Source organism: Cryptotermes secundus, unplaced genomic scaffold (assembly GCF_002891405.2).
Source record: "Cryptotermes secundus unplaced genomic scaffold, Csec_1.0 scaffold1928, whole genome shotgun sequence".
In the NCBI taxonomy this organism is placed as follows: domain Eukaryota; kingdom Metazoa; phylum Arthropoda; class Insecta; order Blattodea; family Kalotermitidae; genus Cryptotermes; species Cryptotermes secundus.
This window is the reverse complement of record NW_019740681.1, coordinates 10,265-36,725: the sequence shown is the minus strand read 5'-3', so window position 1 is coordinate 36,725 and position 26,461 is coordinate 10,265. Positions and strand designations below refer to the sequence as shown.

General features: G+C 47.1%; 2 protein-coding genes across 2 annotated transcripts in view; one reads left to right on the top strand and one right to left on the bottom strand.

The window, feature by feature from the left end:
- The window catches only part of LOC111872601 (calcium uniporter protein, mitochondrial), a 69,063-nt gene that overhangs the window by 32,338 nt on the left and 10,264 nt on the right, over positions 1-26,461 (top strand). The gene's annotated exons all lie outside the window — the stretch shown is intronic.
- Positions 1,468-25,890, bottom strand: LOC111872600. Its single transcript, XM_023866668.2, has 4 exons — positions 25,716-25,890; positions 12,623-12,787; positions 4,997-6,323; positions 1,468-4,065 (listed from the first exon to the last, which is right to left on the bottom strand). Exons 1-4 carry the CDS (start codon positions 25,745-25,747, stop codon positions 1,966-1,968), a joined length of 3,624 nt encoding a protein of 1,207 aa, XP_023722436.1. The 5' UTR covers positions 25,748-25,890; the 3' UTR covers positions 1,468-1,965.

Below are 26,461 nucleotides of genomic sequence, written 5' to 3'. Positions count from 1 at the left end.
TGATTTGTACACCCCTGATGTGGAGCGACATTTCCATGCCTCGGAAACCACCGGAGATGCTGCAGAATGGAATTTACGGTTGGAATTTGAGCCTTTGTTCAGAGGCTTGTCTGTGAAGAGAACATGCCACACGCAGGGCTTTGAATGCAGAGCTGAGAAACCTTTGCGGTCTAAAATCTATTTTGTCGGTCGTTTTTGCATCATCGCAATGCATAGCCATGTAGGGTACGTGCAGTTTGATGGATATGTAGGGTAAGTGTGGGTATGCGTATGTAGACCGAATCTACCCAATTTCGTGATATGACACTCAGTATTCTCCATGAAATTTGGTGCGTGTTTCGTAGTTTATTTTTTGACTCTTATCTGCAGACGGATGCATAATGGAATCACGAAATTGGGTGGGTTTACATTACCTTACATTACACTCAGTACACTTTATCACAATTCACTATCTTTACAGTTATATATATATACACACACACAGAATATTCACGTCAAAATTGTACTCCTTTCTCAGTACTCCTGTTCTATTAACTATGAAGTTGCAACCCCCATTTCTATAACTATTTGACAAAGAGTTGCAGAGGGTAAGAGCAGTATCGCGTTGAAATCTCAACTGGGCTCGCGGCTTTGGAAAACTTGGACACTGAGGTGGATATTAATGGCGCTTGGGAGACTCTTAGAGAGGATATCAAAATCTCAGCCAAACAGAGTCTAGGTTATTGTGAAGTGAAGTGAAGGAGCGTAAGCCATGGTTCGACGAAGGATGCCCAAAATGACTGGATCAAAGGAAACAAGCCAAATTGCAGGGGTTACAGGATCCGAGCGAAATAAATGGGGATAATGTGAACAGGCATTTCGGGAATAAGAAGAGCAGATATCTGAGAGACAAACTCGGTGAGCTTACAACGAACAGTAAGAATAGAGGAATGCATGAATTTAAGACGTGTTGCGATTCTAGAAGTAACTTAGTCAAGGATGAGAATGGTGATCTGTTCACAGATTCTCACAATATTCTGAATACATGGAAAGTCCACTTCTCTCAGTTATTCTATACATATAGGGTGAGTGAGTGTGAACCTTGGTCTCTGGCATTAAGGGAGGAACACAGACTGAGAGTGTTGAGCAGAATATTTGGACCGAAGAGAGATGAAGTGACGGGAGGTTGGAGAAAACTGCATAATGAGGAGCTTCATAACCTGTACTCTCCGTCAAGTAAAATTAGAATGATCAAGTCAAGAGGATGAAATGGGCAGGGCATGTAGCATGAATGGTGAGAAGCTGCGTATAGGATTTTGGTGGGAAAGCCGGAAGGAAGGAGACCACTAGGAAGACCAAGACATGAGTAGGGAGATAATATTAAAATGGGCCTTAGAGAAATGGGATATGGCGGTATGGACTGGATTGATATGGCTCAGCGTAGGGACCAGAGGAAGGCTCTTGTGAACACGGTTATGAACTTTCAGATTCCATAAAATGTTGGGAAATTCTTGAGTAGCTACACATCTGGCGGCTCATCTCCGTGAAGTTAGTTAGTTCGTCTATATTCTCAGAATACGTAGTCATGCTCAGATATTCAGAAGAAAGGAGCATTGAACTCTGAATTAACACAACTATATTTAGACCAGCAGATACGATTTCACCTACCCTCTTGATGCTAAGATTACTTCTAAAAAGAAGACACATCATCAGTACATTTCGGTATGATTTACATATGAAAACAAGTCTCATATGCCTATTCGAAGTGTCAGGAAGTATGAAAAGATGTCAGTCATTGTTTGTTGTCACTCGCCAAAGATATTCAGGCAAAAGGACCCTGTTTCAGGGCAACATATCACCTTCATAGCATGGGAAGGACGCTGGCTCTCAAAGTGGTAAAGCTGATAGAATGTGCAGTGCAGTGTGGAGTGTACGCCATCTCTGTCCCTTGCAGCTGAATGGAGCCAGGATTATGTTTGCAAATATTCAGCATGAACTGTGGTTCGGCTCTGTCTTTCGGGTTGGCAGATGAGAGTCTTCAGTCTCGCAGTTCCTGAAGTCAAACAGGACGGATCTTGAGGCCCACGTGGTCATTTGCACATCGCCATTAGCTTTTGACGTCGAATTTCGTGCTTCATTTGATTGTTTCTCTGTGGCCGGACCAGGAACATTAATGTGATTTGAGACGGGCTGACAGTCCCGGGGGTGCATTTGTTCAGCATCGTCCTCATCAGTCTTGCTGCATTCGATGTCATTCTCTTGTATCACATCTAGGGAGTCTTCAGCTATTTCGAATTCTTCGAATTCGATGTCGTTGAATAATACGTTACGACTGCCCCTTTCGACAACTTCGGCTTTTTCAGGTGAAAACCATATTTTGGTTGTCGCCCCTCTGATACATCCTTCACACATGTCTGTTTGTCCATGTGTGGATCTGCCTTCAGTTTCTGTCGAAAGCACGCTATCTAGGCATCCAGTTCTGGAAGACTTTGCACCTTTAGCATGTCCTTGTGCTTTGCCTTTAGCAATGCTTTCTGTTCTGTCGGACAGCTTCGGGCCATCCCCAGATTTCTGAGCACTAGGAGCGTCGTGTTCCTCTTCAGCTATGGCTTTCCAGTCCTCATCTTCTTCAGTCCCGGCCAACTCCAGGCGACTGCCACAGCTGTTGCTTTTCACTAGCCGGAACTTCACTCCCAGGTATTCGTCCGGAATGATGCGAGTTCCCTTCCTGGTAAACTTCTGGTTCTTTTCTATTTCGTCCATTATGGCCAGTGTCATGGGACTCCTCAGTGGTCCGTTACTCGCCGCTATTACTCGGCCCCCGTAGTACGTTACGGTAGTGCCACACGCGCGGATCCTCTCCAGTACTTCCGGCGCCACGTAATGGCCTTCATCGCTCTCCTCGAGGTAGTCATTTCTGTCAGGGTACTCGTCATCGCTGCTGAATACGTCTGTCTGTTCCTCTTTGCGACTGGAAGTGTCTGGCGACTCGACGTCAGTCTCGTAGCAACTCAGGTCGCTACTGATCCCAGATGACAAGCTGCCTGAGTCTGTCCAGCGCTTGTGTAAGGCGTTATGTCTGAAAACTGTGTCCACTGTCAGGTACTTTCTCTTGACCTTGTCAGCAGCATTCCTGTTGTCAGTTTTAGATGCACTGATTACTTTTGCTGCTGAGCTTCTGCTATTTCTTGTGCTTTTTGTGTCATTAGCAGTACTGGTTTGTTCGTGATGTGAATCTTTCATTTTTATAGTTCTTTCAAAAATTTCTCTGGCATGTCTTACTTTCTCGGGATCTGGCAATTCTTCGTCGACCAGTGATCTGTTGGTTCTGATTGGATGATAAAAGAAATGACGCCTTAAGATCGGTTGTTGCCTGGGCAGTGTGTTTGATGCCGCGGATGTGCTGTTCCCTGTCTTGACTGTGGCCCCCGTTATCCGACAGGTGCCCTCGGATGCTGACTTTGTGGCAGAGTACTTTCGGTTCTCCAGCCTGACTCTCGACTGCCTGACAGGTTCTATGATGACGACATTGTTGTTCACGAGGAGTTCTCGCAGTCCGTGCCTGTAATCTTGCAGATACTGCAGAAGACCGTCAAATGCCGCCGCTTTGCTGTCTCTCTCTTTAAGCAGACCAGCATGAAGCGTTTCTTTCTTGTCGGTTTTATGTTGTGTTGCCTCGGCGTGGTCTGGAACTGACTTGGTGATAGTAGACAGCGTTTCATGTCCGTTGCAACTGAATGCTCTGAAAGCTGTGCTGGTTTGTGGATCTGGAGATAAGTTGTTTTCATTTCGAATCGAGAGTTTCTGCAACGTGTCGCCGGCTTCCTCCATCGATAAAGTAGCGATCAACATCGGCTTCGTATTACCAGCAGCTGCTTCGCACGTGACCCCAGGTGCTGGCAGCATTCCGGCGGTTTTGTCCTCCTTCCGAATTTGTCTTGGGGATGATACCATCTCTCTTCCTCCGTCGAAGATGCTTCTCAGGTTTCGAGTGGTTTTTGGCGTGCCATCTTCACTGGCAGGAGGCGAACTTTTGGCATGGCTTTCTTGTTGCCGCAGTCCGGTGCTGTCGTGTTGCAACTCGTCCTGTGAACAGAACAATTTCGTATATACCGCTGTTTAATGCTTTCTGTTACTACAAGTATAGACGGTGTTCTGTTTCGGTTTAGCATAGGATGGAAGAGACTATGTTACGATACGAGGGAGAGTAAGTAAATAGGTCACAAATGGAAGTAAAACAGCTGTCATGAACGTAATAGGTTCTTTATGTGTATCACTCGGTAGCAGTACAGTCCAGCTTCATGACAGTCTACGCAGCAGACGTGCATGCGCATGTTCATGGTGAAAGGCTAGTTTCAGTAGTCAAAATGACGACTTAGCTTGAGGAATGTACTAATAAAGAGCAGTGTTCTGTTGCACTTTTTTTTGGGGGGGGGGGTAAAAGGATATTGATAAAGAAATGTATGGGTTATGATACTAAACGATTCCCGTCAGTTACACATGGGAGCTTTGTAGGGCTAACGGAAATTGGGAGGATTGTTGAATTTTGTGAAGTCGAAAGTATCGGGTAGGGGCTGGTCGTCTCGTGGTTCAAGACGGAGTCTAGAATCAGTCACATCTCAGAGAGTGAAATCGGCTAACGAAGGCAGATGCGGGCGAAGGAGAATGAAACTCGGAAGGCAAGTTAGTGGCATTAGCCAGCAGGACAAGACGAAGGCAAGTAAGTGGCATTAGCCAGCAGGACAAGACGAAGGCAAGTTAGTGGCATTAGCCAGCAGGACAAGATGAAGGCAAGTAAGCCAGCAGGACAAGACGAAGGCAAGTAAGTGACATTAGCCAGCAGGACAATACGAAGGCAAGTAAGTGACATTAGCCAGCAGGAAAATACGAAGGCAAGTAAGTGGCATTAGCCAGCAGGACAAGACGAAGGCAAGTAAGTGACATTAGCCAGCAGGACAATACAAAGGCAAGTAAGTGACATTAGCCAGCAGGACAAGACAACTGAAGAGTGACTCACGTGTTTGTTTCCATCTCGGCGTCTGAAGGCGGTCGTCGCCGAGTCGGTGATCTTCAGCACTTGGGGTCTCCTGGACATCGTGTCGCTGCTGTCTTGTCGGCGCTTCTCTGGTTTGCCTGCTGTGGCACTGTCTATTGCGTCAGTGTCTTGTTCCTCGTTTGCAGTGGCGAAATTGCCCAGCACGTGTTCTGCAGAACCTTCTCGAGCTTTGCCTTTATTCCCTGCTGAGTATTCTGTTAACCCACAAGTTTTACCTTTCTCAATCGAAATGTCGTCTGTCCTTGTCAGTTTTCCGTTCGAAAAACTTTGTATTCCCGTGTTCTTCACACTTGCAGTATTTTCTGCTTGTTTCTTGTTCTCGCATGCAGAACAGTCTTCCTTCTTGTCCGCGATATCGGGACGATTATTACTGTTCTGGCCTGACGTATCTTTCTCCTCGATGCTGTTTTGGCTAATGTGTGCTCGACATTCTGGATTTATCCCCTCTGCCCTGCCAAGCGTCCTGCAGGCCGAACAGTCTTCCTCTGCAGGATCTGCTTCTCTGACTTGCGTACGGGTTTTATATTCTCTCTTGTCTCTTGGTTCATTTACACCTTCCCTCTTTCTTCGCGTCTTGCCGTCAGGACGCTGTGTCTTGCCTGAGAATCCTGTACAATCCTGATCTGTCGTGGCTTGCCCCTTCAGAGGTCTTGGTGTAGGTTCATCATGTGTGTTTTCACAGAGGAGTGTCTTTGCCGATTCACGCGTACAGAGTTGAAATATGTTCGGGCTGTGGACTGGAGGACCTTTAGAGACGCCTCTTATGCTTGCAGACTCGCCCGCAGGTGTCACACAGGACTCCCCTACAGACTCTGCTGCCCTCTGTACTGATATTTCTGTGGAAGTTTTACCAGTGCAATCATTAATTCGTTTTGTATCCGCGTTTACAGAAAGTTGAGTTAACTTTGTTGTCTCGTTTCCAGAATCTTGAAATCGGCATTTTGTTTTATCTACGGGAGGAATTTCACTGGGCTTATCCGTAGAGTGACATGTTTGGTGTGTGTTGACTGCAGAGTTTTGTGTGCCGTTTAGAGTAGTGAAGGCTAAAATGCGCGGTGATCGATGCGCAGTGTTGGTGATGCTGCCACTGTTTCCTGTTCTCCGTAGTGCAGATGTCCCTCCAGGCAACGAAGCGGTACTCTGGACCTGTGCGTTGCCTGACTGGCCACGGGCGGGTTGCCTGGTTCGATCTGTTCCCACGGCACCGGAAGTTGCTCTGAAGTCAGGTGGTGGGGTCAGTAGGAAGGGCCTCGTCCGGGATATGAACTGTAAATTCAGCGACGAGGACCTGCGAACAATGAGTTCTGTGAAGCTACAAAAAAATATTGCAACTTGGGAATGCAGTACATGCAGCCGAATTCTATGCGATGATGAATGTAAGTGCGTAGCCCCCCCCCTACAGGGATGCCTTTTGTGGGCTGGTCCACGACGCTGTCAGACACTATACCGTTCTTTGTCTGGAGGACCTGAGTAAAACCACAAATAGATCGTCGTGATTGCCGGAGTCTCGGCCGAGTTAGAATCGAAAACCTTCCGAATACAAGTCTTGAGCGGTACCGCCACGCCGACCTACACCGAGCAGGGCTTTCACTAGGCCGCCTTAACAGAATTAAGCTGCGTAAGAAACTGCCTGCCTTTTACGGAACCCGAAGGTTCATTACCGTGGTCACAACAGCCAACCGTTGGACGCTATACTGAGCCAGTTTAATCCATTCTACGCCCTAACCGTATTATATCTTTGTATTTTGTACGTAATGTACACATTCTTTCGACTGTGGGTTCCAAAAGGATATATTGGTCTCTGTGAGACTATCCAGGGAAACCGTCTGGATAGACGCTGCATAGCGTGACCTCGCGTTGCCCGTATCGGGAGCGCTGTGCTGCACCAAAGCTTGCAGGACGTACTCCGAGGCGAGTACACAGTATGTTTTGCATGCGCCATTGGCCATTTATTGCTCATAAAATTCTGTTTTCCCACGACAACTGCAAATTTAGTTTATGCAAAGGTTACAGAGTGGCGTGTTCGAAACAGCTGCTCCAGTTACATACAGCAGAGCGTAATGGCAGTAGACCTCAGAAGAGGGATGTGACGCCGTGTAGTCCGGTATTTCAGCGATGTTACAGTAAGCCAAGCAAGAAGAGCTCTGTGAATGGACTGCACGGCGTCACATCCCAGAAGACACAACTCTTCATAGTCACCTCTGGGAGAGCCTAAAACAAGAAAAACTATTTCAGAGTTTGATGGGGGGGGGGTCTTCTTGGGATATTTTGTAGGTTTGTAATATGACGTCCTGTGTCGGTATAGCGACATGCAGGGGGCGGGCGGCAGACCGGCTCGTTGAACCGACCCAGCATCCTAAGCAGTGGGTAAGCGGGGCAAAGCAACCGGGACGTGAAGCTCAGCACTCACTTCCATCTAGTGCCGAAGTTTAGATAGTGTCAGGAGTGCAAAGCTTGGCTGCATAACCACAGGCTCACTGCCCTGGTGTGTGGCGTGCCGTGCGTGGAAGCAAGGGAAGCATTGCTTCCGTAGTTAAGAAACGAAAAGAAACGAAGTCATATATAAATAATTCAATTTGAATATTGTCATTTAGCGCGTGTTCCTGCTCCAGGCCACATGCCGCCGCCTCCTCCTCCCTACCCCTGCCTGGTGGAACGGAAGCAAATTTCGGTTTGCTGGCTAGACCAGCGAAGGGATGTGTTCTTTCGCTGGTTATGTTGTGTGTGATTTGTCTTGTTGGGTGTTATAGGTAACATAAGTTTTATTAAAATATTGTAAGTGCATATTTATATGGCGTAAGATTGTTTTTGTGATCGTATTTTGACGCATCAGAAAGAAGCTATCTGCGTTTAAGGGAAGCAAATCTCTTATTTCGGTACGCGGGCAGGGGCGTGATTAGACTACACGCACAGGCAACAGCTAAAATGAATGCTGGCAGACAACGCGACTGCGACCGTGCAATCGAAAGCCTTTAAAACGGGGGTTTAATAGAAGGGAATTTTCTGAAAAGAAAATAATTATAGAAAGAGGACGACCGACAGGAGAGTTGCGAGAACTTAAAGCACAAACCAAATTATGTGTGAGGAAATTTAATTTGGAACAGTATTCTATCCGGTTGCCGTAATCTAGGAAAATTGTTTTTTTGGCCATGCCTGTTGTTTCTCAGTGAAAAAATGTATGGAACAAGACTGGGTTTGGTGATATCAACAGCCTTCATAAAGCACTGAAACGACGTGAGAACTCTCAGACTCACATTATTTCAACAGTGCAACTTGTTATGTTCGGGAAATCTCGAACTGACTGTCAACTTGACAATCAAAAGTGCCTGACGATACTACATAGAGGAATAATGAAACGCTTGATTGATATCATCTGCCATTTAGGAAAGTGGCAACTTGCCCTCCATGGTCATGACGAAAGCGTGGATTCTATCGACTGAGGTAATTATGTGGAATTAGTTCACTTGTTGAGGAAATATGAATATAAACTCAACGTTCACCTTGAGAACAGTACAGTATTTACAGGTTTATCGAACAGTATACAAAACGACCGTATTGACTCAATAAGTGACGTAAATTTTGGTGAGCTGATTGCTATCAGTTCGTTTATTAGATGCCACTGCTTTCCTTACCAAAAATAGTACCGCACGCCACTGGTGGTATCCTGTTTCCTTCACCTTCTTTCAGACTTACATTTAACGACACTGTAACAACTAAAACAGTCATTCCTATGTGAATGACATTACAAGAGGCCCGGAAGTCGTAGTCATTGGGCAGTGCTGCTCTTTCGTATTTGGAGGTCCCCGGAGACTGGTGGTTTTTCGTTGTTTCCTCAGGGGTTCGATTCCCAATGAGGTTATTGGATTTTTAAATTGACCTAACTCTCCCAGCCGCACTGTGGCCCTGGGGTGGACTCAGCCTCTAACAGGAATCTTCCTGGGGGTAAAGGGCAGTCGGCTGACAACCTCACCTCCATCTGTGGCAGCCCTATGTGCATCCACGCTCTGTTGCAGGATCTGCAAGGAAACGCATCGCAACGTTTATGTAACCGAGAGAGAGGAGCGCACGGAGTGAAGGTGACGTCAGCCGGTGGGCCCTTCAAGGTAAAGCGGCCGGTTCACAGGGTATTTCATAACACTTCGTCAGGTTGTTCCAGAGCATGGGAGAGAATCACGTGTTGGAGGGTTCCGCCCATGTCTCGAGCGCCACTCGCGCAGCAGTGCGGTGTCACGTCTGTCCGATACCAACTCAGTTTCACAGGATAGTTCAGACATGGGCCGGACTGCGAATTAGATGACCAAGTTTCGATACAGGGTAGGAACGTCATCACGCCCAGAAGCTCTCTGGGATGAAGACAGCCGGAATCTGAAGCTGATCAGTCATCTTGCACTGGAGCTGAGGTGGAGATACGAGGAGCTTATCTGCACGCCATCTGACCCCTGTGCCCCATACCCCATACATTGCATTGTAAGGTTATTACCGACTGTGTTGCCTCAAGTGTTTTGCAGAAGTCCGGTATTACGGGCGAATGACGGGACACTCAACTCCACCGAGATCCTGTAAATGTCGTTAAATTAGTAGAAATTAGAAAGCTGAGGATCCTGGCGCGGTTGGAAGAGCCCTAATTAGCATCTGTTGTGCCCAAGCCACATGACATAGTGATGTATTCATTTAATTAATGCATGTTGATTTGTGTGTGCTAATGGACTCATCATGCTGGGCAGGTTATGTATGCAACAGGATAGCAAGGCGTCGGGGGGGAAACACGGGGCTCAGGATCGTGTCCAGTGGTGGGCTTGGTATTAGCGGTGTTGAACCTTCGAGTTCTGCGGCCAGAGAGTCAGTTAACTGCTAAGAAGGATCTTAGGGAAGTGAGGATGGGAGGTGGATGGAACCGGCTCAGGATCCTGTCCAGTGGTGGGCTTGGTATTAGCGGTGTTGAACCTTCGAGTTCTGCGGCCAGAGAGTCAGTTAACTGCTAAGAAGGATCTTAGGGAAGTGAGGATGGGAGGTGGATGGAACCGGCTCAGGATCCTGTCCAGTGGTGGGCTTGGTATTAGCGGTGTTGAACCTTCGAGTTCTGCGGCCAGAGAGTCAGTTAACTGCTAAGAAGGATCTTAGGGAAGTGAGGATGGGAGGTGGATGGAACCGGCTCAGGATCCTGTCCAGTGGTGGGCTTGGTATTAGCGGTGTTGAACCTTCGAGTTCTGCGGCCAGAGAGTCAGTTAACTGCTAAGAAGGATCTTAGGGAAGTGAGGATGGGAGGTGGATGGAACCGGCTCAGGATCCTGTCCAGTGGTGGGCTTGGTATTAGCGGTGTTGAACCTTCGAGTTCTGCGGCCAGAGAGTCAGTTAACTGCTAAGAAGGATCTTAGGGAAGTGAGGATGGGAGGTGGATGGAACCGGCTCAGGATCCTGTCCAGTGGTGGGCTTGGTATTAGCGGTGTTGAACCTTCGAGTTCTGCGGCCAGAGAGTCAGTTAACTGCTAAGAAGGATCTTAGGGAAGTGAGGATGGGAGGTGGATGGAACCGGCTCAGGATCCTGTCCAGTGGTGGGCTTGGTATTAGCGGTGTTGAACCTTCGAGTTCTGCGGCCAGAGAGTCAGTTAACTGCTAAGAAGGATCTTAGGGAAGTGAGGATGGGAGGTGGATGGAACCGGCTCAGGATCCTGTCCAGTGGTGGGCTTGGTATTAGCGGTGTTGAACCTTCGAGTTCTGCGGCCAGAGAGTCAGTTAACTGCTAAGAAGGATCTTAGGGAAGTGAGGATGGGAGGTGGATGGAACCGGCTCAGGATCCTGTCCAGTGGTGGGCTTGGTATTAGCGGTGTTGAACCTTCGAGTTCTGCGGCCAGAGAGTCAGTTAACTGCTAAGAAGGATCTTAGGGAAGTGAGGATGGGAGGTGGATGGAACCGGCTCAGGATCCTGTCCAGTGGTGGGCTTGGTATTAGCGGTGTTGAACCTTCGAGTTCTGCGGCCAGAGAGTCAGTTAACTGCTAAGAAGGATCTTAGGGAAGTGAGGATGGGAGGTGGATGGAACCGGCTCAGGATCCTGTCCAGTGGTGGGCTTGGTATTAGCGGTGTTGAACCTTCGAGTTCTGCGGCCAGAGAGTCAGTTAACTGCTAAGAAGGATCTTAGGGAAGTGAGGATGGGAGGTGGATGGAACCGGCTCAGGATCCTGTCCAGTGGTGGGCTTGGTATTAGCGGTGTTGAACCTTCGAGTTCTGCGGCCAGAGAGTCAGTTAACTGCTAAGAAGGATCTTAGGGAAGTGAGGATGGGAGGTGGATGGAACCGGCTCAGGATCCTGTCCAGTGGTGGGCTTGGTATTAGCGGTGTTGAACCTTCGAGTTCTGCGGCCAGAGAGTCAGTTAACTGCTAAGAAGGATCTTAGGGAAGTGAGGATGGGAGGTGGATGGAACCGGCTCAGGATCCTGTCCAGTGGTGGGCTTGGTATTAGCGGTGTTGAACCTTCGAGTTCTGCGGCCAGAGAGTCAGTTAACTGCTAAGAAGGATCTTAGGGAAGTGAGGATGGGAGGTGGATGGAACCGGCTCAGGATCCTGTCCAGTGGTGGGCTTGGTATTAGCGGTGTTGAACCTTCGAGTTCTGCGGCCAGAGAGTCAGTTAACTGCTAAGAAGGATCTTAGGGAAGTGAGGATGGGAGGTGGATGGAACCGGCTCAGGATCCTGTCCAGTGGTGGGCTTGGTATTAGCGGTGTTGAACCTTCGAGTTCTGCGGCCAGAGAGTCAGTTAACTGCTAAGAAGGATCTTAGGGAAGTGAGGATGGGAGGTGGATGGAACCGGCTCAGGATCCTGTCCAGTGGTGGGCTTGGTATTAGCGGTGTTGAACCTTCGAGTTCTGCGGCCAGAGAGTCAGTTAACTGCTAAGAAGGATCTTAGGGAAGTGAGGATGGGAGGTGGATGGAACCGGCTCAGGATCCTGTCCAGTGGTGGGCTTGGTATTAGCGGTGTTGAACCTTCGAGTTCTGCGGCCAGAGAGTCAGTTAACTGCTAAGAAGGATCTTAGGGAAGTGAGGATGGGAGGTGGATGGAACCGGCTCAGGATCCTGTCCAGTGGTGGGCTTGGTATTAGCGGTGTTGAACCTTCGAGTTCTGCGGCCAGAGAGTCAGTTAACTGCTAAGAAGGATCTTAGGGAAGTGAGGATGGGAGGTGGATGGAACCGGCTCAGGATCCTGTCCAGTGGTGGGCTTGGTATTAGCGGTGTTGAACCTTCGAGTTCTGCGGCCAGAGAGTCAGTTAACTGCTAAGAAGGATCTTAGGGAAGTGAGGATGGGAGGTGGATGGAACCGGCTCAGGATCCTGTCCAGTGGTGGGCTTGGTATTAGCGGTGTTGAACCTTCGAGTTCTGCGGCCAGAGAGTCAGTTAACTGCTAAGAAGGATCTTAGGGAAGTGAGGATGGGAGGTGGATGGAACCGGCTCAGGATCCTGTCCAGTGGCGGGCTCTGGTATTAGCGGTGTTGAACCTTCGGGTTCTGCTTCCAGAGAGTTAGTTAATTACTAAGATGGATCTTAGGGAAGTGGGCTGTGAGGATGGGAGGTAGCGATATGGCGGTGTTCAGACCTACCTCCTGGCGGGTTCTTCGGTTCGTCTGTGGTGGATGAGCCTGGCGCGAGGGATGAGCTGCTTTCTGCGCCGCGTGTGCTGATAGCTCGCCTCCTCAGTGATCACTTCCAGCGACGGCCGCACTCTGCCGGAAGGCTGTAGTTTCCTCTGGCTGGGAAAGCGTCTCCTGCAACAAGGACTCTGACGTGTATAATAAGATCATTACGTCATGACCTCGACTGTTTGTTTGTTGAACGTGTTACGACGTTAGTAACACACAAGAGGCAAATAGCGATCGACGCGAATAATAATATTACTTGTTTAGCATTATAGGATCCCTGGCCTTTGTCCACGTTGTTACTCTAGAAACTACAGCATGACGTTTCGGGAGGGGATTGTGCTCCCATTCTCAGGTGGGGCGGTGTTAGATAATCAAGTTTGTTAGAACTTATCCAAGTGAGTGGACAAATGACGAAGCCAAGTTACATTTGTCGGAACGCTACGGAATTTGTTACACCCTCTAAATCCCAGCGGTCACCATGTGTACCATTTTCTTTAAGAGTAATTTCTTAGTCCTGCCCACACAGTGTATTTGTATGTTCCGGATGGTTCTCACAATAAACAGCGACTGTTTCCTTAAACAGCATTAACCGGTGGGCTCCGTAGCGGAGACGTAATGGGTTTCCTGTGAGGTACGGACTGAATTCTTATATATAAAGTCTCTACATTCTACCCACACAGTGTATTTGTGTGTTCCGTATGGTTCTCACAGTAAACAGCGACTGTTTCCCTAAACAATGTGTTTCCTCTGAGGTACGAACTAAAAATTGTGTGTGTGTATATGTGTGAGTGATCAGCCTTTAAGGAGTGAAGGGTGTTTGCTGTATGCTGAAGCTGTCAGAGCAGGCAAACAGAGAGTGAAATGTGGGCTTGCCTGAAGGACTGACAGCAATCGAGGGAAAGTTTGCCTGTCTGTGCTAGCGCGTCACTCTGATGGCCACTACGATGCCTCACTTAAAGCGTAAATAACCTCCAGGGGTTTTATCTGCTTCGTGTCTTGTGATGTCCCTGCCCCCAAGGGAGCTGGATAGTTCAGTTAGTATAGCGACTGGCTAAGGGCTGGACGACCGAGAGGTCAGAGTTTTGTGTCCCGGTAGGGTCAAGATAAAGGGGGAACGCGGTAGCGTAGGGTCAAGAATTTTCTTTCTACACGTTGTCGAGACCGGCTCTGGGGCCCACCCAATTTCATATCCAATCGGTACTGGGGACTCTTTCCGAGGGAGTAAAGCGGCCGGGGTTTGAAGCTGACCAGTCACCTCCAACTAGTGTCAAGGTCAAGAAAACGTGGATCTATACATCCACTCCCCCATACTTCTTCATCACGTAGTGCTTAATTAGTTAAGGAGAAGCACAACTTTAATTGAAGATATCTTACAGTNGGGGGGGGGGGGGGGTAAAGCGACGGGGTTGTGAAGCTGACCACCCACCTCCATCTAGTGACAATGCTGAGAATGGCGGAGCTGTGCCTCCACTCCCCCACACGTCTTCCCCGTTCAGTATTTATCTAAGCACAGGGATAATTTTATCTACCTTACCAGATATTTTACTTCGATAACACTGCGGGCAGTTGAACGGAAGTAAACCCAGAATTACCTCTTTTAATGACAGTGGTAACTATATGTACCACCTGTTTGAACATTGAACACTGTCACAGTAAGCACAGGTACCCACTCGCACAGCACAGTTGCACAAGAACCACTGGCAGCTGTGCACTTGGTCCGGTGTGCCTGCAGTGGAGCACGACTGACACTTCCTGCACGACACTTCCGGTGCGAAGGACATTACCATAGCAACTGAGTCAGCACACCCTCCCGGCATGATTCGTCCGCTTCGCGTGAACAAGCAAGAATCCAGAAGTAACAGGTCGTGGGGTATGATGTCATGACATTTGGTAGGTCGGTACAGACGTTTCGGAGGACTGAAAGTAGCGGCACAGCAGTTCCCTTCGGATCCAGACTACACGCTGTCACTTCCTTGAAGACAATAATTTTAATGGTGAATATTAATCACGCAGCCTATCAGTGAATATTTAGGATTTTGTTTCGTCTCCAAGGTCCGGCAGCTCACGTTGCTAGCTGACGTCACACAGTTAGTTACACAACACCGACATTTACCTGGGCCTGCGAGACCGTGAGCAGTGGCCCTGAGCCACATCTGCGGCCGCATTTGTTTAACGACGTCAGTAACTCAGCAGCGAATTGCAGAGGACATTGAAGGAAGCGCTTGTGGCGTATACCGGCGTTAGCACAGAGGGATACTAAGGAAAACCACGTCGAACTTCCGGCCCTGTCGGCATCCGAACCGAGCACTTCCACGAGCCAACTTTTACGGTCTCTGAAGCCAGCAAAATCCAATCTACTTCTCGAAGTTTGCCTTTTTGTATCTTCGCGTTGATCCCCCAACTTGACCACGCTTGAAGATGTTTTCGAGCCACAATTCTCCATGGTTCTGTTTGTTTTGATAGGCACCCTGTGGCGGGAAACCAGCCTTGTTGAGAGTATTCGTGCCTTTCTTCATTCCCGGGTTGGTACTCAGGGGAGCGATTGCCAAGCTGTTCTTCACACGAGTGCCGCATCTATACTCGTATAGCGCGGTATTGGCAAGGAAAGCAGCCATACTTGTTTCATGTAGTAGTCGGGATGTCGCCACGTGATTGTGCTCCGGTTTTGGATGGTTGGTAATGATCCTGTGTAGAACCGCTTGAAAGAGGTTTGAGACGCCCGGTGCTGCCACCTGTTGTGAGGAGAGAGCACCTCGCGTTGCATGGCCGCACGCCACTGCTTCAAGTGACGTCACGGTTTCAGAGGGCCCAACTCCCAACTTTGCTTTCATATCCTCTGTTCGATTTGAGGTTTTGAAGGCAGTCAGTATGAGGAGCACGATCTTCCGGGACATGACGCCGTGTAGTTGAGGTATAAGTTCACTGACGTTTCGGAAGAACGTGCTGCCTTCATTTTCAGGGCGGAAGAGCAAACAAAACAAGTGACGAACAAGAAGCGGGCAGCAAGTGGAGTGGCTATGCTTGCTTTGCCTACTCTTCGGCTCTGAAGAAGAACTTGCACCGGACTACACGGCGTCATTCTTCGTAGCCACCTGAAATACCGGCGGTATGCAGTTCGTGGGCCAGACTCAGTGTAGCGTTACAGCTGCCTGGCGGTAAGCTACCCTCACTCCCCGTGTTGGGGCACATTGTGCTGATGTATACAAGTAGCTCAACCGGATCACGTGACACGGTTACGTAACAGGATCAGGGCTGCTGATGTGATGTAGACGACGCCGCATCCTGCGCCAGGCGGCGGGAACGGGGACGGGTAGGGCCATCTGTGTAAGAACGCGAGGAAGACGCAGAAAGTCGAGATAAGAGGACAGTTGACGGGGGATCTCCTTAGGAAAAACAACTTGGACAACAAAAGGGTGTAGGTGTGAGGGGCTGACATGCAGCACGCAATACTCGTACAGCTTAAGCCTCCACGGTTCGCCTACCGCCATCTGGAACACGGAACTGCAGGAGAGAAACTGCTTGTGAACACGTGTTCTGTAGCCCGTCACGGTCTCGCCCGCCCTTACCATTGTCTCGTGTTGTTTCAAGCGTTAAAGGCTAGCTCTGATTAGTGGAAGGAATAATTTCATTAAGCCAGACAAACGGGTCCATTGTTAGGGAGAAGCTGATCTGGCTAAACCAACTCCATGGTGCAGAAAAGCCTTGATCAGAAACCAAGAGTCGCGTAGCCACTCAGGAAATTTAATGGAACGCGAAGATTGCTGCCACAGGTCTTCTTTATCCTGAGCCAGACGAATCCAGCCCGTACCCGTCCTATGTTATGCTCTCATCTACGTCTAGACCTTCTTGGTGCTCTCTTTCCATGTAGGTTTTCCCATCAAAATGTTATATCCAGTCCTCTTCTCGTCCATGTTTGCTACATGGTCTTTCCATCTTATCCTCCTTGACTTGATCATTCTAATTGTATTTGGCGAAGAGCACATGTTACGAAGGTCCTCATCATGCAATTTCTCCAGCCCTCCTGGGTCCATATTGTCAACTTATAACTGCAAATAAGGATCATGCTCTCGCTGTTCTACACACTTCACAAATCACTATAGGACACACTAGGTCTTCTCAGTCTGTTACAGACTTTACTAGCCGTTGCTTGGCAGCGGCTTACAAAGGCGGACGTTCCCCTTCCTCTGGGTTACGCAACTGTCTCCGGCCTCAGCTAGGAACTCCTCGCGCTAACAGGTCACAATAACTGAACGGACCTCGTAGAAAACACCGCTTCCAATTAGTTTCCGTGGAATTGTTGCGTTCGTGTGTGTTCGCGGAGCTACATGCCGCAACATATTCTCCTTAGCACCCCATCCTCAAGCGCTGTCGGTATGTGTTCCTCCCTTAATGTCAGGAACCAAGTTTCACACCCATATAAAACCGCAGGCAAAATTATGTCTTCTGGGATGTGGCGCCTTGTAGATCTTATGTGAATTGAGGTTTCGGAGGAACGTATCGCCTCCATCTTCAGGGTAGAACACTCGCGAGCGAGGAACCAGCGTGAGCAGGTGGCTGTGTATATCCAAATGAGCATACTTCTTGGTTGCAAGAAAGAAATACGCATTGGCATTAGAATCTGGTCCCTAGTTCTCACCCGACAGAGTGTGGACCACAGACGTTTATGAGCCCCCTCCACACTGTTCCGAGGCCGAGACATATCACAGGTTAATGTAGCATGCATGAAGCCCATTCGTCACGGCCAGCAGTTCGCAATGCGCATGTAAAGTGGGCCGGTATGTGAGGACAGGTGAGCCTCTGCTGACAGTGCCTGAAGAGAGCGAGAGAGAGAACTGACTGCAGTCTGACTGCACTTCTCAGTACAGCTGTCATGAGGCGTTAGTACTGGGTTCAACAAGAACAGCTTCCCCTGGTTTCTCGCCAGGCAGAAGACGCGAACAGTGTTGTCTGGTTATTTGCGTCGAGTTCCGTCATGGCATCACATGATACCTGTGTACAGGTTCTGATACAGCCTGAAGAGTTAACTTGTCAAAACCCACAGTTTGTTGCAGAGCTGCCATCGGTGATTTGAAAGCGGGACAGGAGTTGAGAACACACAGAATGGATCTCGTAATTTATATATACGAGGGGGGACCCAAAAATAACCGGAAACGACCTGTTGCGCGCGCATGCTTTGTAGTTACGAGTTGTGCTGCTAGGTGGTGTTAGCTGTGGGTCTCCCGCGACTGTTAGTGAGCTGGCGTCAGTCTGAGTTAAGTGGTTTGTCTGTGGTGCTCTGTTGTGTGCGTTCCTGTTTCAACCCTTTGGCGATTAGTGAGATGGCCGACCAGAAGGAACAAAGAGTGTGCGTGAAATTTTGCTTTCTGTTAGGGAAAACTGCACTTCACTCTTCAAGTCGCGGCAAACATTCACGCGGTTTTCTCTTTGGTCATCTCCGAGCAAGCGAGGAACAAATTTTGCAGACACCCGTCTCATGTGCAAACCTTCGGTTAAAATTCGCTGGACCGTGCTCCATGAGATGTTCGTTTCCTCAGAAAGTTGGTCAATGGTCTTTCGACGATCTTCATCAATTGCACGTTTGATTTTGGCAATGTTTTCGTCATTTCTTCCTGTTGAAGGACGCCCGGGGCGTGGCATGTCTTCTGTTGACATGTTGCCAGATTTGAAACGGGAAAACCACTCGTAGACCTGTGATTTCCCCAAAGCATCATCATTAAAGGCTTGCCGAAGCATCCCAACAGTCTCGGCTGCAGTTTTCCCTAACAGAAAGCAAAATTTCACGCACACTCTTTGTTCCTTCTGGTCGGCCATCTCACTAATCGCCAAAGGGTTGAAACAGGAACGCACACAACAGAGCACCACAGACAAACCACTTAACTCAGACTGACGCCAGCTCACTAACAGTCGCGGGAGACCCCCAGCTAACACCACCTAGCAGCACAACTCGTAACTACAAAGCATGCGCGCGCAACAGGTCGTTTCCGGTTATTTTTCGGTCCCCCTTCGTATTATACACCCATATATATATTTTTTTTTTATAAGAATTCAGTCCGTACCTCACAGGAAATGCATTACGTCTCCATAACAACTCCCAACCGGTTAATGCTGTTTGGCAAAACAGTCGCTGTTTACTGTGAGAACCATATGGAACACACAAATACACTGTGTGGACAGAATGCAGAGACTTTATATATAAGAATTCACTCCGTACCTCACAGGAAACACATTACGTCTCCGCTACAGAGCCCAACCGGTTAATGCTGTTCAGGGAAACAGTCGCTGTTTATTGTGAGAATCATACGGAACACACAAATACACTGTGTGGGCAGAATGCAGAGACTTTATATATAAGAATTCACTCCGTACCTCACAGGAAACACATTACGTCTCCGCTACAGAGCCCAACCGGTTAATGCTGTTCAGGGAAACAGTCGCTGTTTATTGTGAGAATCATACGGAACACACAAATACACTGTGTGGGCAGAATGCAGAGACTTTATATATAAGAATTCACTCCGTACCTCACAGGAAACACATTACGTCTCCGCTACAGAGCCCAACCGGTTAATGCTGTTCAGGGAAACAGTCGCTGTTTATTGTGAGAATCATACGGAACACACAAATACACTGTGTGGGCAGAATGCAGAGACTTTATATATAAGAATTCACTCCGTACCTCACAGGAAACACATTACGTCTCCGCTACAGAGCCCAACCGGTTAATGCTGTTCAGGGAAACAGTCGCTGTTTATTGTGAGAATCATACGGAACACACAAATACACTGTGTGGGCAGAATGCAGAGACTTTATATATAAGAATTCACTCCGTACCTCACAGGAAACACATTACGTCTCCGCTACAGAGACCAACCGGTTAATGCTGTTTGGGGAAACAGCCGCTGTGTATTGTGAGAACCATACGGAACACACAAATACACTGTGTGGGCAGAATGCAGAGTTTTAGTATGTTATAGCAGGTAGTGGTATAGTAACCACCGGGCTTTAAAGGGTTAATGCACGGGACCTGATAGCAGAGCAGATCAGACAATGGTTGAAATGGCAGACTGTCTCCGATTATTGGTGCAGAAGGAAATTGTGTGCCCCACAAATCTCTTTGCGCCGTCAGTGTTATTAGGTTAGAATTATAATTAGTCCCCGTGTTGTTAGCAATTCTACCAGTTCACAAGAAGGGTGATAAAACTGACTGTAGTAATTATCAGGGGATATCATTGCTATCAACTTCATACAAAATTTTGTCAAATATTCTTCTTTCAAGGTTAAGTCCATATATAGATGATATTATTGGGGATCATCAGTGTGGGTTTCGACGTAACAGATCAACCACAGATCAGATCTTTTGCATTCGTCAGATATTGGAGAAAAAGTGGGAGTACGATGAGAGAGTACGTCAGCTATTTGTAGACTTCAATAAAGCCTACGATTCAGTTAGGAAGGAAGTATTGTACAATATTCTAATAGAGTTTGGGATACCCATGAAACTAGTTAGGTTGATTAAAATGTGTTTAAACGAAACGTGTAGTAAAGTCCGTGTAGGTAAACATTTGTCTGATAAATTTCCTATCCAGAATGGTTTAAAACAAGGAGATGCTTTATCGCCACTCCTTTTCAACTTTGCCTTAGAATATGCAATTAGGAAGGCCCAGGGAAACCAGGTGGGACTGAAATTAAATGGGACACATCAGCTGTTGGTCTATGCCGATGATGCGAATGTACTGGGTGATAATATAAATACCATAAAGAAAAACACACAAACTTTAATTGACGCAAGTAAAGAGGTTGGTCTAGAAGTAAACACAGAGAAAACTAAGTATATGTTACTGTCTCGTCACCAAAATGCAGGGCAAAATCATGACATAAAAATAGGAAACTGATGTTTTGAAAATGTGGCACAGTTGAGATATTTGGGAACAACGATAACAGATCGAAACCTGATTCAGGAGGAAATTAAGAGGAGATTGAACTCGGGTAATGTTTGCTACCATTCAGTGCAGAACCTTTTGTATTTTCGTCTGTTGTCCAAAAACATAAAAATTAGAATATACAAAACTATAATTTTGCCTGTGATTCTGTATGGGTGTGAAACTTGGTCTCTGACGTTAAGGGAAGAACATAGACTGAGGGTGTTGAGGAGAATATTTGGACCGAAGAGATATGAAGTGACAGGAGGTTGGAGAAAACTGCATAATGAGGAGCTTCATAATTTGGACTCTTCTCCAAGTATAATTAGAATGATCAAGTGAAGGAGGATGAGGTGGGCAGGGCTTGTAGCACGAATGGGGGAGAAAAGGAATGCATGTAGGATGTTGGTGGGAAAGACAGAAGGAAAGAGACCACTGGGAAGACCAAGGCGTAGGTGGGTGGACAGTATTAAAATGGATCTTAGAGAGATAGGATGGGATGGTATTGATTGAATTGATCTGGCTCAGGATGGGGACCAGTGGATGGCTCTTGTGAACATGGTAATGAACCTTCGGGTTCCATAAAATGCTGGGAAATTCTTGAGCAGCTGCAGAATTGGCGTCTTCTCCTGAAGGGCTCAGCTCCATGAGTAAGTAAGTAAGTAAGTTATTAGCAACTCTTCATTATAGTGATGGAGTCATTTAATTATTCCTGATATGGTTACTGTAGCACCCGTTAATTTAGCAACGATAATATGGTGTCTTTATGGCACTCTTTGTACCTGTAACGTTGAACTGTTACGTAGGAGGACCCTGAAAACCCTTTCTTTTAGATTACCACGGAACAGTTAGTGAATTATGATAAATCCATTGTAGTCATCCTCGTTCGAATAATGTTTGGGGAGGAGTACGGATTACGAAACATACCCCCGTCACTTACTGTCTTTTGGCTGCAAGCAGTCTTATCAGCACCTTCAGTCTGGTTTTTTCCCATAATGACCAAGTTCCACACCCATCCAAAAACTGCAGGAAAAATTATAGTTTCGTGTATTTAAATTTTAAGTTTTTTTCGACAACAGGCGAGAAGACAAAAGGTTCTGACCTGAATGGTTGCAACCATTACCTTATTTAATGTGCTCTTAATTTCGATCTGTTGCCGTCTTTCCGAAATACTGGGACTCGCCTCATTTTGAAAGGATCTTTAGTTATGTTATGCTTTTCCCTGCAACAGTTTTCTCTGTGTTCACTTCTAGACCAACCTCCTCACCGGCGTCAAAGTTTCTGTGTTTTTCGTCATGGTATCTGGTATCTCCCAGTAGATTCACATCGTCAGCGTAGACCAGCAGCAGGTGTGCCCATTTAATTTCAGTCACACCTGGCTTTCCTGAACCGTCCTAACGGCATATTGTAAAGCAAAGTTGAAAAACAGTGGCTCTAAAGCATCTCATTGTTTGGACCATTTTGGATAGGAAAATTATGAGACAAATGTTTATCTATAAGGACTTTACTATACGTTTCGTTTAAACACATTTTAATCAGCCTAACTAGTTTCATGGGTACCCCAGACTCTATGAGAATATTGTGCAGTGCTACCTCCTAAATGAAAATCACAGGCCTCCTTCAAGACAAAGAATAATTGGTGTACTGTATCATTGTACTTCCATTTTGTCTCCAGTATCTGACGAATGCAAAAAAATCTTATCAGTAGTTGTTGATATGTGACGTCGAAACACACACTGATGATCCCCAACAAATTCGTCCGTCCATATGTGGACTTACTTAACTTTGAGATAAGGATACTGGATACAAATTTGGTAGGAAGCTGTTAACAGTAACATGCCCGGATAATTACACGCTTCTCGTGTAGACTGAATGAGCTTATGGATCTCGGAACGTAATGTTTCACCTCCTGCTTGGATCATTTTTACCGGAATTTGACCAATACCTGGCGATTTGTACCTTTTGAACTTTGCATTTACTAACTAAGAAAAACTTTGTCATTTATGGGAGTCGTTTCATTACCGTGTTCACAGGAGCCCACCACTGGCCAATATCTTGAGCCGGATGAATCACGATCACACACTCACATCCTTTATCGTCAATACCAATTTTAATATTATCGTTTACCGGTACCTAGGTCCTACAGCTGTTCCGACCATATACTCGTACTTATCATAACCCCACCTGCCCTCACCTTCACCTTGATTTGACCCAGCCAGTAATATTCAGGGAGGTGTACAAGTGACTGAGCTTTTCACTCTGCAGTTTTGGTCCATGTGGTCTAGCCTTCCGTTCTGACTTAATGGACTTAGATTCAGTTTCACTTTGCACGGAGTGCACGTACTGTGGTCTGAAATACTGTTCTGAGAAAGGACACAACTGCTTTGACTCGCCAGTTAAATACGGGCAGCTGCTGGAATATAAACCTTTGTTTATGTTTGTTTAATGGGATCAAACGTTTGCCTGTCACATACGTTTGAAGTCTCGCCTGCTTTTATTCTTGCGTAAAATTGATACCTGGTTGAGCCCAGCATGTGGACATGTGCTATTGGCCTCTGTTAAATTAGTTTCGTAAACGGAAAACGCCTGTTTGTCGCTCTGGAAACCTCCGTATAAACTGATAACCCTTTGAAGTCTGAAGTACATTTAATAGTATACAAAAATTCATTTTGTACTTCGCTGGAAACGCATTACGTCTCCGCTACAGAGCCCAACCGGTTAATGCTGTTTGGGGAAACAGTCGCTGTTTATTGTGAGAATCATACGGAACACACAAATACGCTGTGTGGGCAGAATGCAGAGACTTTATATATAAGAATTCAGTCCGTACCTCACAGGGAACACATTACGTCTCCATAAGAGAGCCCAACCGGTTAATGCTGTTTGGGGAAACAGTCGCTGCTTATTGTGAGAATCATACGGAACACACAAATACACTGTGTGGGCAGAATGCAGAGACTATACATGTAAGAATTCAGTCCGTACCTCACAGGAAACACATTACGTCTCCATAAGAGAGCCCAACCGGTTAATGCTGTTTGGGGAAACAGTCGCTGTTTATTGTGAGAATCATACGGAACACTGTGCGGACAGAATGAGAGTTTTTGTCTGTTAATGTTAAAACGGGTGACTGTTACTCTCTTCACGGATGTGACGCTGCCATAGTCCAGTAAGCCGTTACCAACGTTTCCGAGAAACGTATTGTCCTCATTTTTAGGGTAGGAGAGACACTCTTCAGCCCTTAAGACAGGCAGATATGTTCCTCCGACCCATCGGAAACATGTACCAGACTTCACCGTATGACATTGTCACTGCGGTGAGAACGTCAGATTGCGCCGAAGTAGGTGACTTGCAGGGTTAAGACAATTTTTGTGTAATGGAGTGTTGAAATATGTGACAATGGCAAGCTTTACTGTGCGCACGTACAAGCCGATACGTGTTACTGAAGTAGTGCGGAGTAAAGTCCGGCTGTTGAAACCATCACTCGCCATGTAGCGGCTAGAGAACGCTTGGGCGATATTACTTGTATGAGTGTATGAGATTGGGGAAATTTCGTCAACATTTGCCGATTCCTCCCAGTTTGGGGTTAAATTCGGGCAGCAATGACGAACACTTTACATGAAGACTTATGCGCATGTCTCAATACTTCTCATGTAATACGCGAAGTATTGTTCGGAAGCAGAAATTTCTCAAACATAGCAAGTTGTACCGACAAGTAAGACGCGATTAGTGTTCAGTACACCTTTCCCATAACTCTTATTGTTTCTGAGATAATTTAACTAATTTGAATTTTATGCTTTGTTGTAACTCGAGAACCGCTGGACTGATTTTGATCAAATTTTGTATTGGATACCGTTGCTTATCTACCCCGCGTGTCGGAGGGAATCAGCAGTTTGTAGTCAACGAACTGCAAATTTACACATCGTATTGTTACGCAATGCTAACGTTTCCTCATTTGTTTCATGACTTCTTATTACATAAGCAGGTTCGTTATCAGCGCAAAATCATCGTCAGCATCCATCTCCATAACAGACTTCTGTAAGCACAGCGCAGGAAGGAGATTCTGAAGGGTTCTGACCATAGTGCGTAATATCGGAATTGCTGGGTTTTTGGGCTTTGTCCGTCGTCCGGTATTCTGGAGACTAGAGAACATAACGTTTCATATACTGGTCTGTTTCCGTCCTCAGGTGAGGCCAGCTACCCTGTTGAATCCTTCAAAAAGTCGAGTGATTGAAGGGACACAACAGAGTAGGTATAGCCCCCCTCCCACCTGAGGACGGAAACATATGCAATTCCCGAAATGTTGTGTTCTCTAGTTCTTAGAACACAAACGCAGCAATTCAGGATACATTCTTGTAAACTGTGACGTTAAGCGAATCCATTTTTACCGCAAGAGACGCAGGGAATGCGCAGGTTACGTTCCCCGGCATTTCTTAACATGCATTGCGACAGTGGGAACGCGACTGTATATTCTTGGCTATTTAATCTGCAGATTTGTACATTTAACATTTAGCGACGCGTCAACATCAAACGTTTGCTTAGGCGAGTAACTCTTGTCGGACATGAACAACGAAGTTAACGTTTTGTGGAGCCTTGCTAATGACACGGCCGCCCTAACTAACCAGTGCTTAGAAGAGTACTGCCGTCTGAGAGGTGTGACTCGGAAACGTGGTGTCTCCCTAGAGCACACTGAAAGCTGGTACAGTAGGAAGCAAACACGTTGCCTGCCGCTTGCATGTTCAGCATACTCTTCGACGGTGAAGACAACTGATAAGCGTCTACCAGACTACACGGCGTCGCATTCCATGCAGTAATGCAGTTCCTAGTTACTCAGATCTGATCCCGATATTGAACACAATCGCATTCTCTGAGATCATTTCTTTTTTCTATATTGCCCTCATGACGTCCCGCTTGACGCCAAATTGTGCTTCATGTCCCGTGTAAACATCCCGGGTTCAGATCTCAGTTATGCAGTTTCTTGGGACAATGCACATCCGGTATGCATTTGCCGGCATTACGGTGGAAGGTACGGTCTCCATCTTGAGCGTAGAAGCGTAGGCCTGAGGCAGCTTTCTCGCTTGTCTCGGTCTTTTAAAGCAAATGCACTTGATTCCCGCAAGCAGCTGCATACTTACCTGTTCTCATGGTTTCGAATCGGCTGTTTCATGTCGTTTCCCGTTTTCTTCTGTGCCCACGACGTCTCGCCAGCGGCGCCGCTGTCCTGCTGGACGACGCCATCGGCGTACAACGATTGCGCAGCACCTATTGTGACGTGACTGGGCCGACTGGTTTGGAGGTGCTGTTAAGGTGTTCCCTGCGGCCTGCTGTTGCGGCTACTGAGAACAGAGCAGACCCTCGATCTGTGAAGAGGCTTTTCACCCGAAACATCTGCAGCGCGGAACGCATATGGAGGGATACAGCGTGACGTGTCTGTCCTCGTCACACAGCTTTCTACAAAATGATCCATTCTTTGTAATACTTTTGAGCCATGTTATAGTATTTGTGTATTTATGCTGCCCTTGTATGAGACTGTATTCATACTGTTGGCTTCAGAGTAGTGGGTTCTGGTACGTGGTTACGGCGTTTCGGGGGAACGTACTGCCTCCATCTTGGAGGTACTTCTCTCATCAAGATGGGGGCAGTGGATGAGGTAGCTACTGTCTGAATGCCGCAGTAGTTTGATACTGCGTGTGTGCTGTAGAGCAGCGACTTCTGCAAGCCATGCAGCAAATCAATACAAGATGCGTGCATCGGGAAGGTTGCTGGCCCTTGATTCTCTTGCGAAATGTCGCAGACAACTGCAGACTCTTTATCGCTTCGCTTGTCTTGCGGACTGCGGCCCAAGGAGGGAGCCATCTTGGTAACGAAAAGAACGCTTATG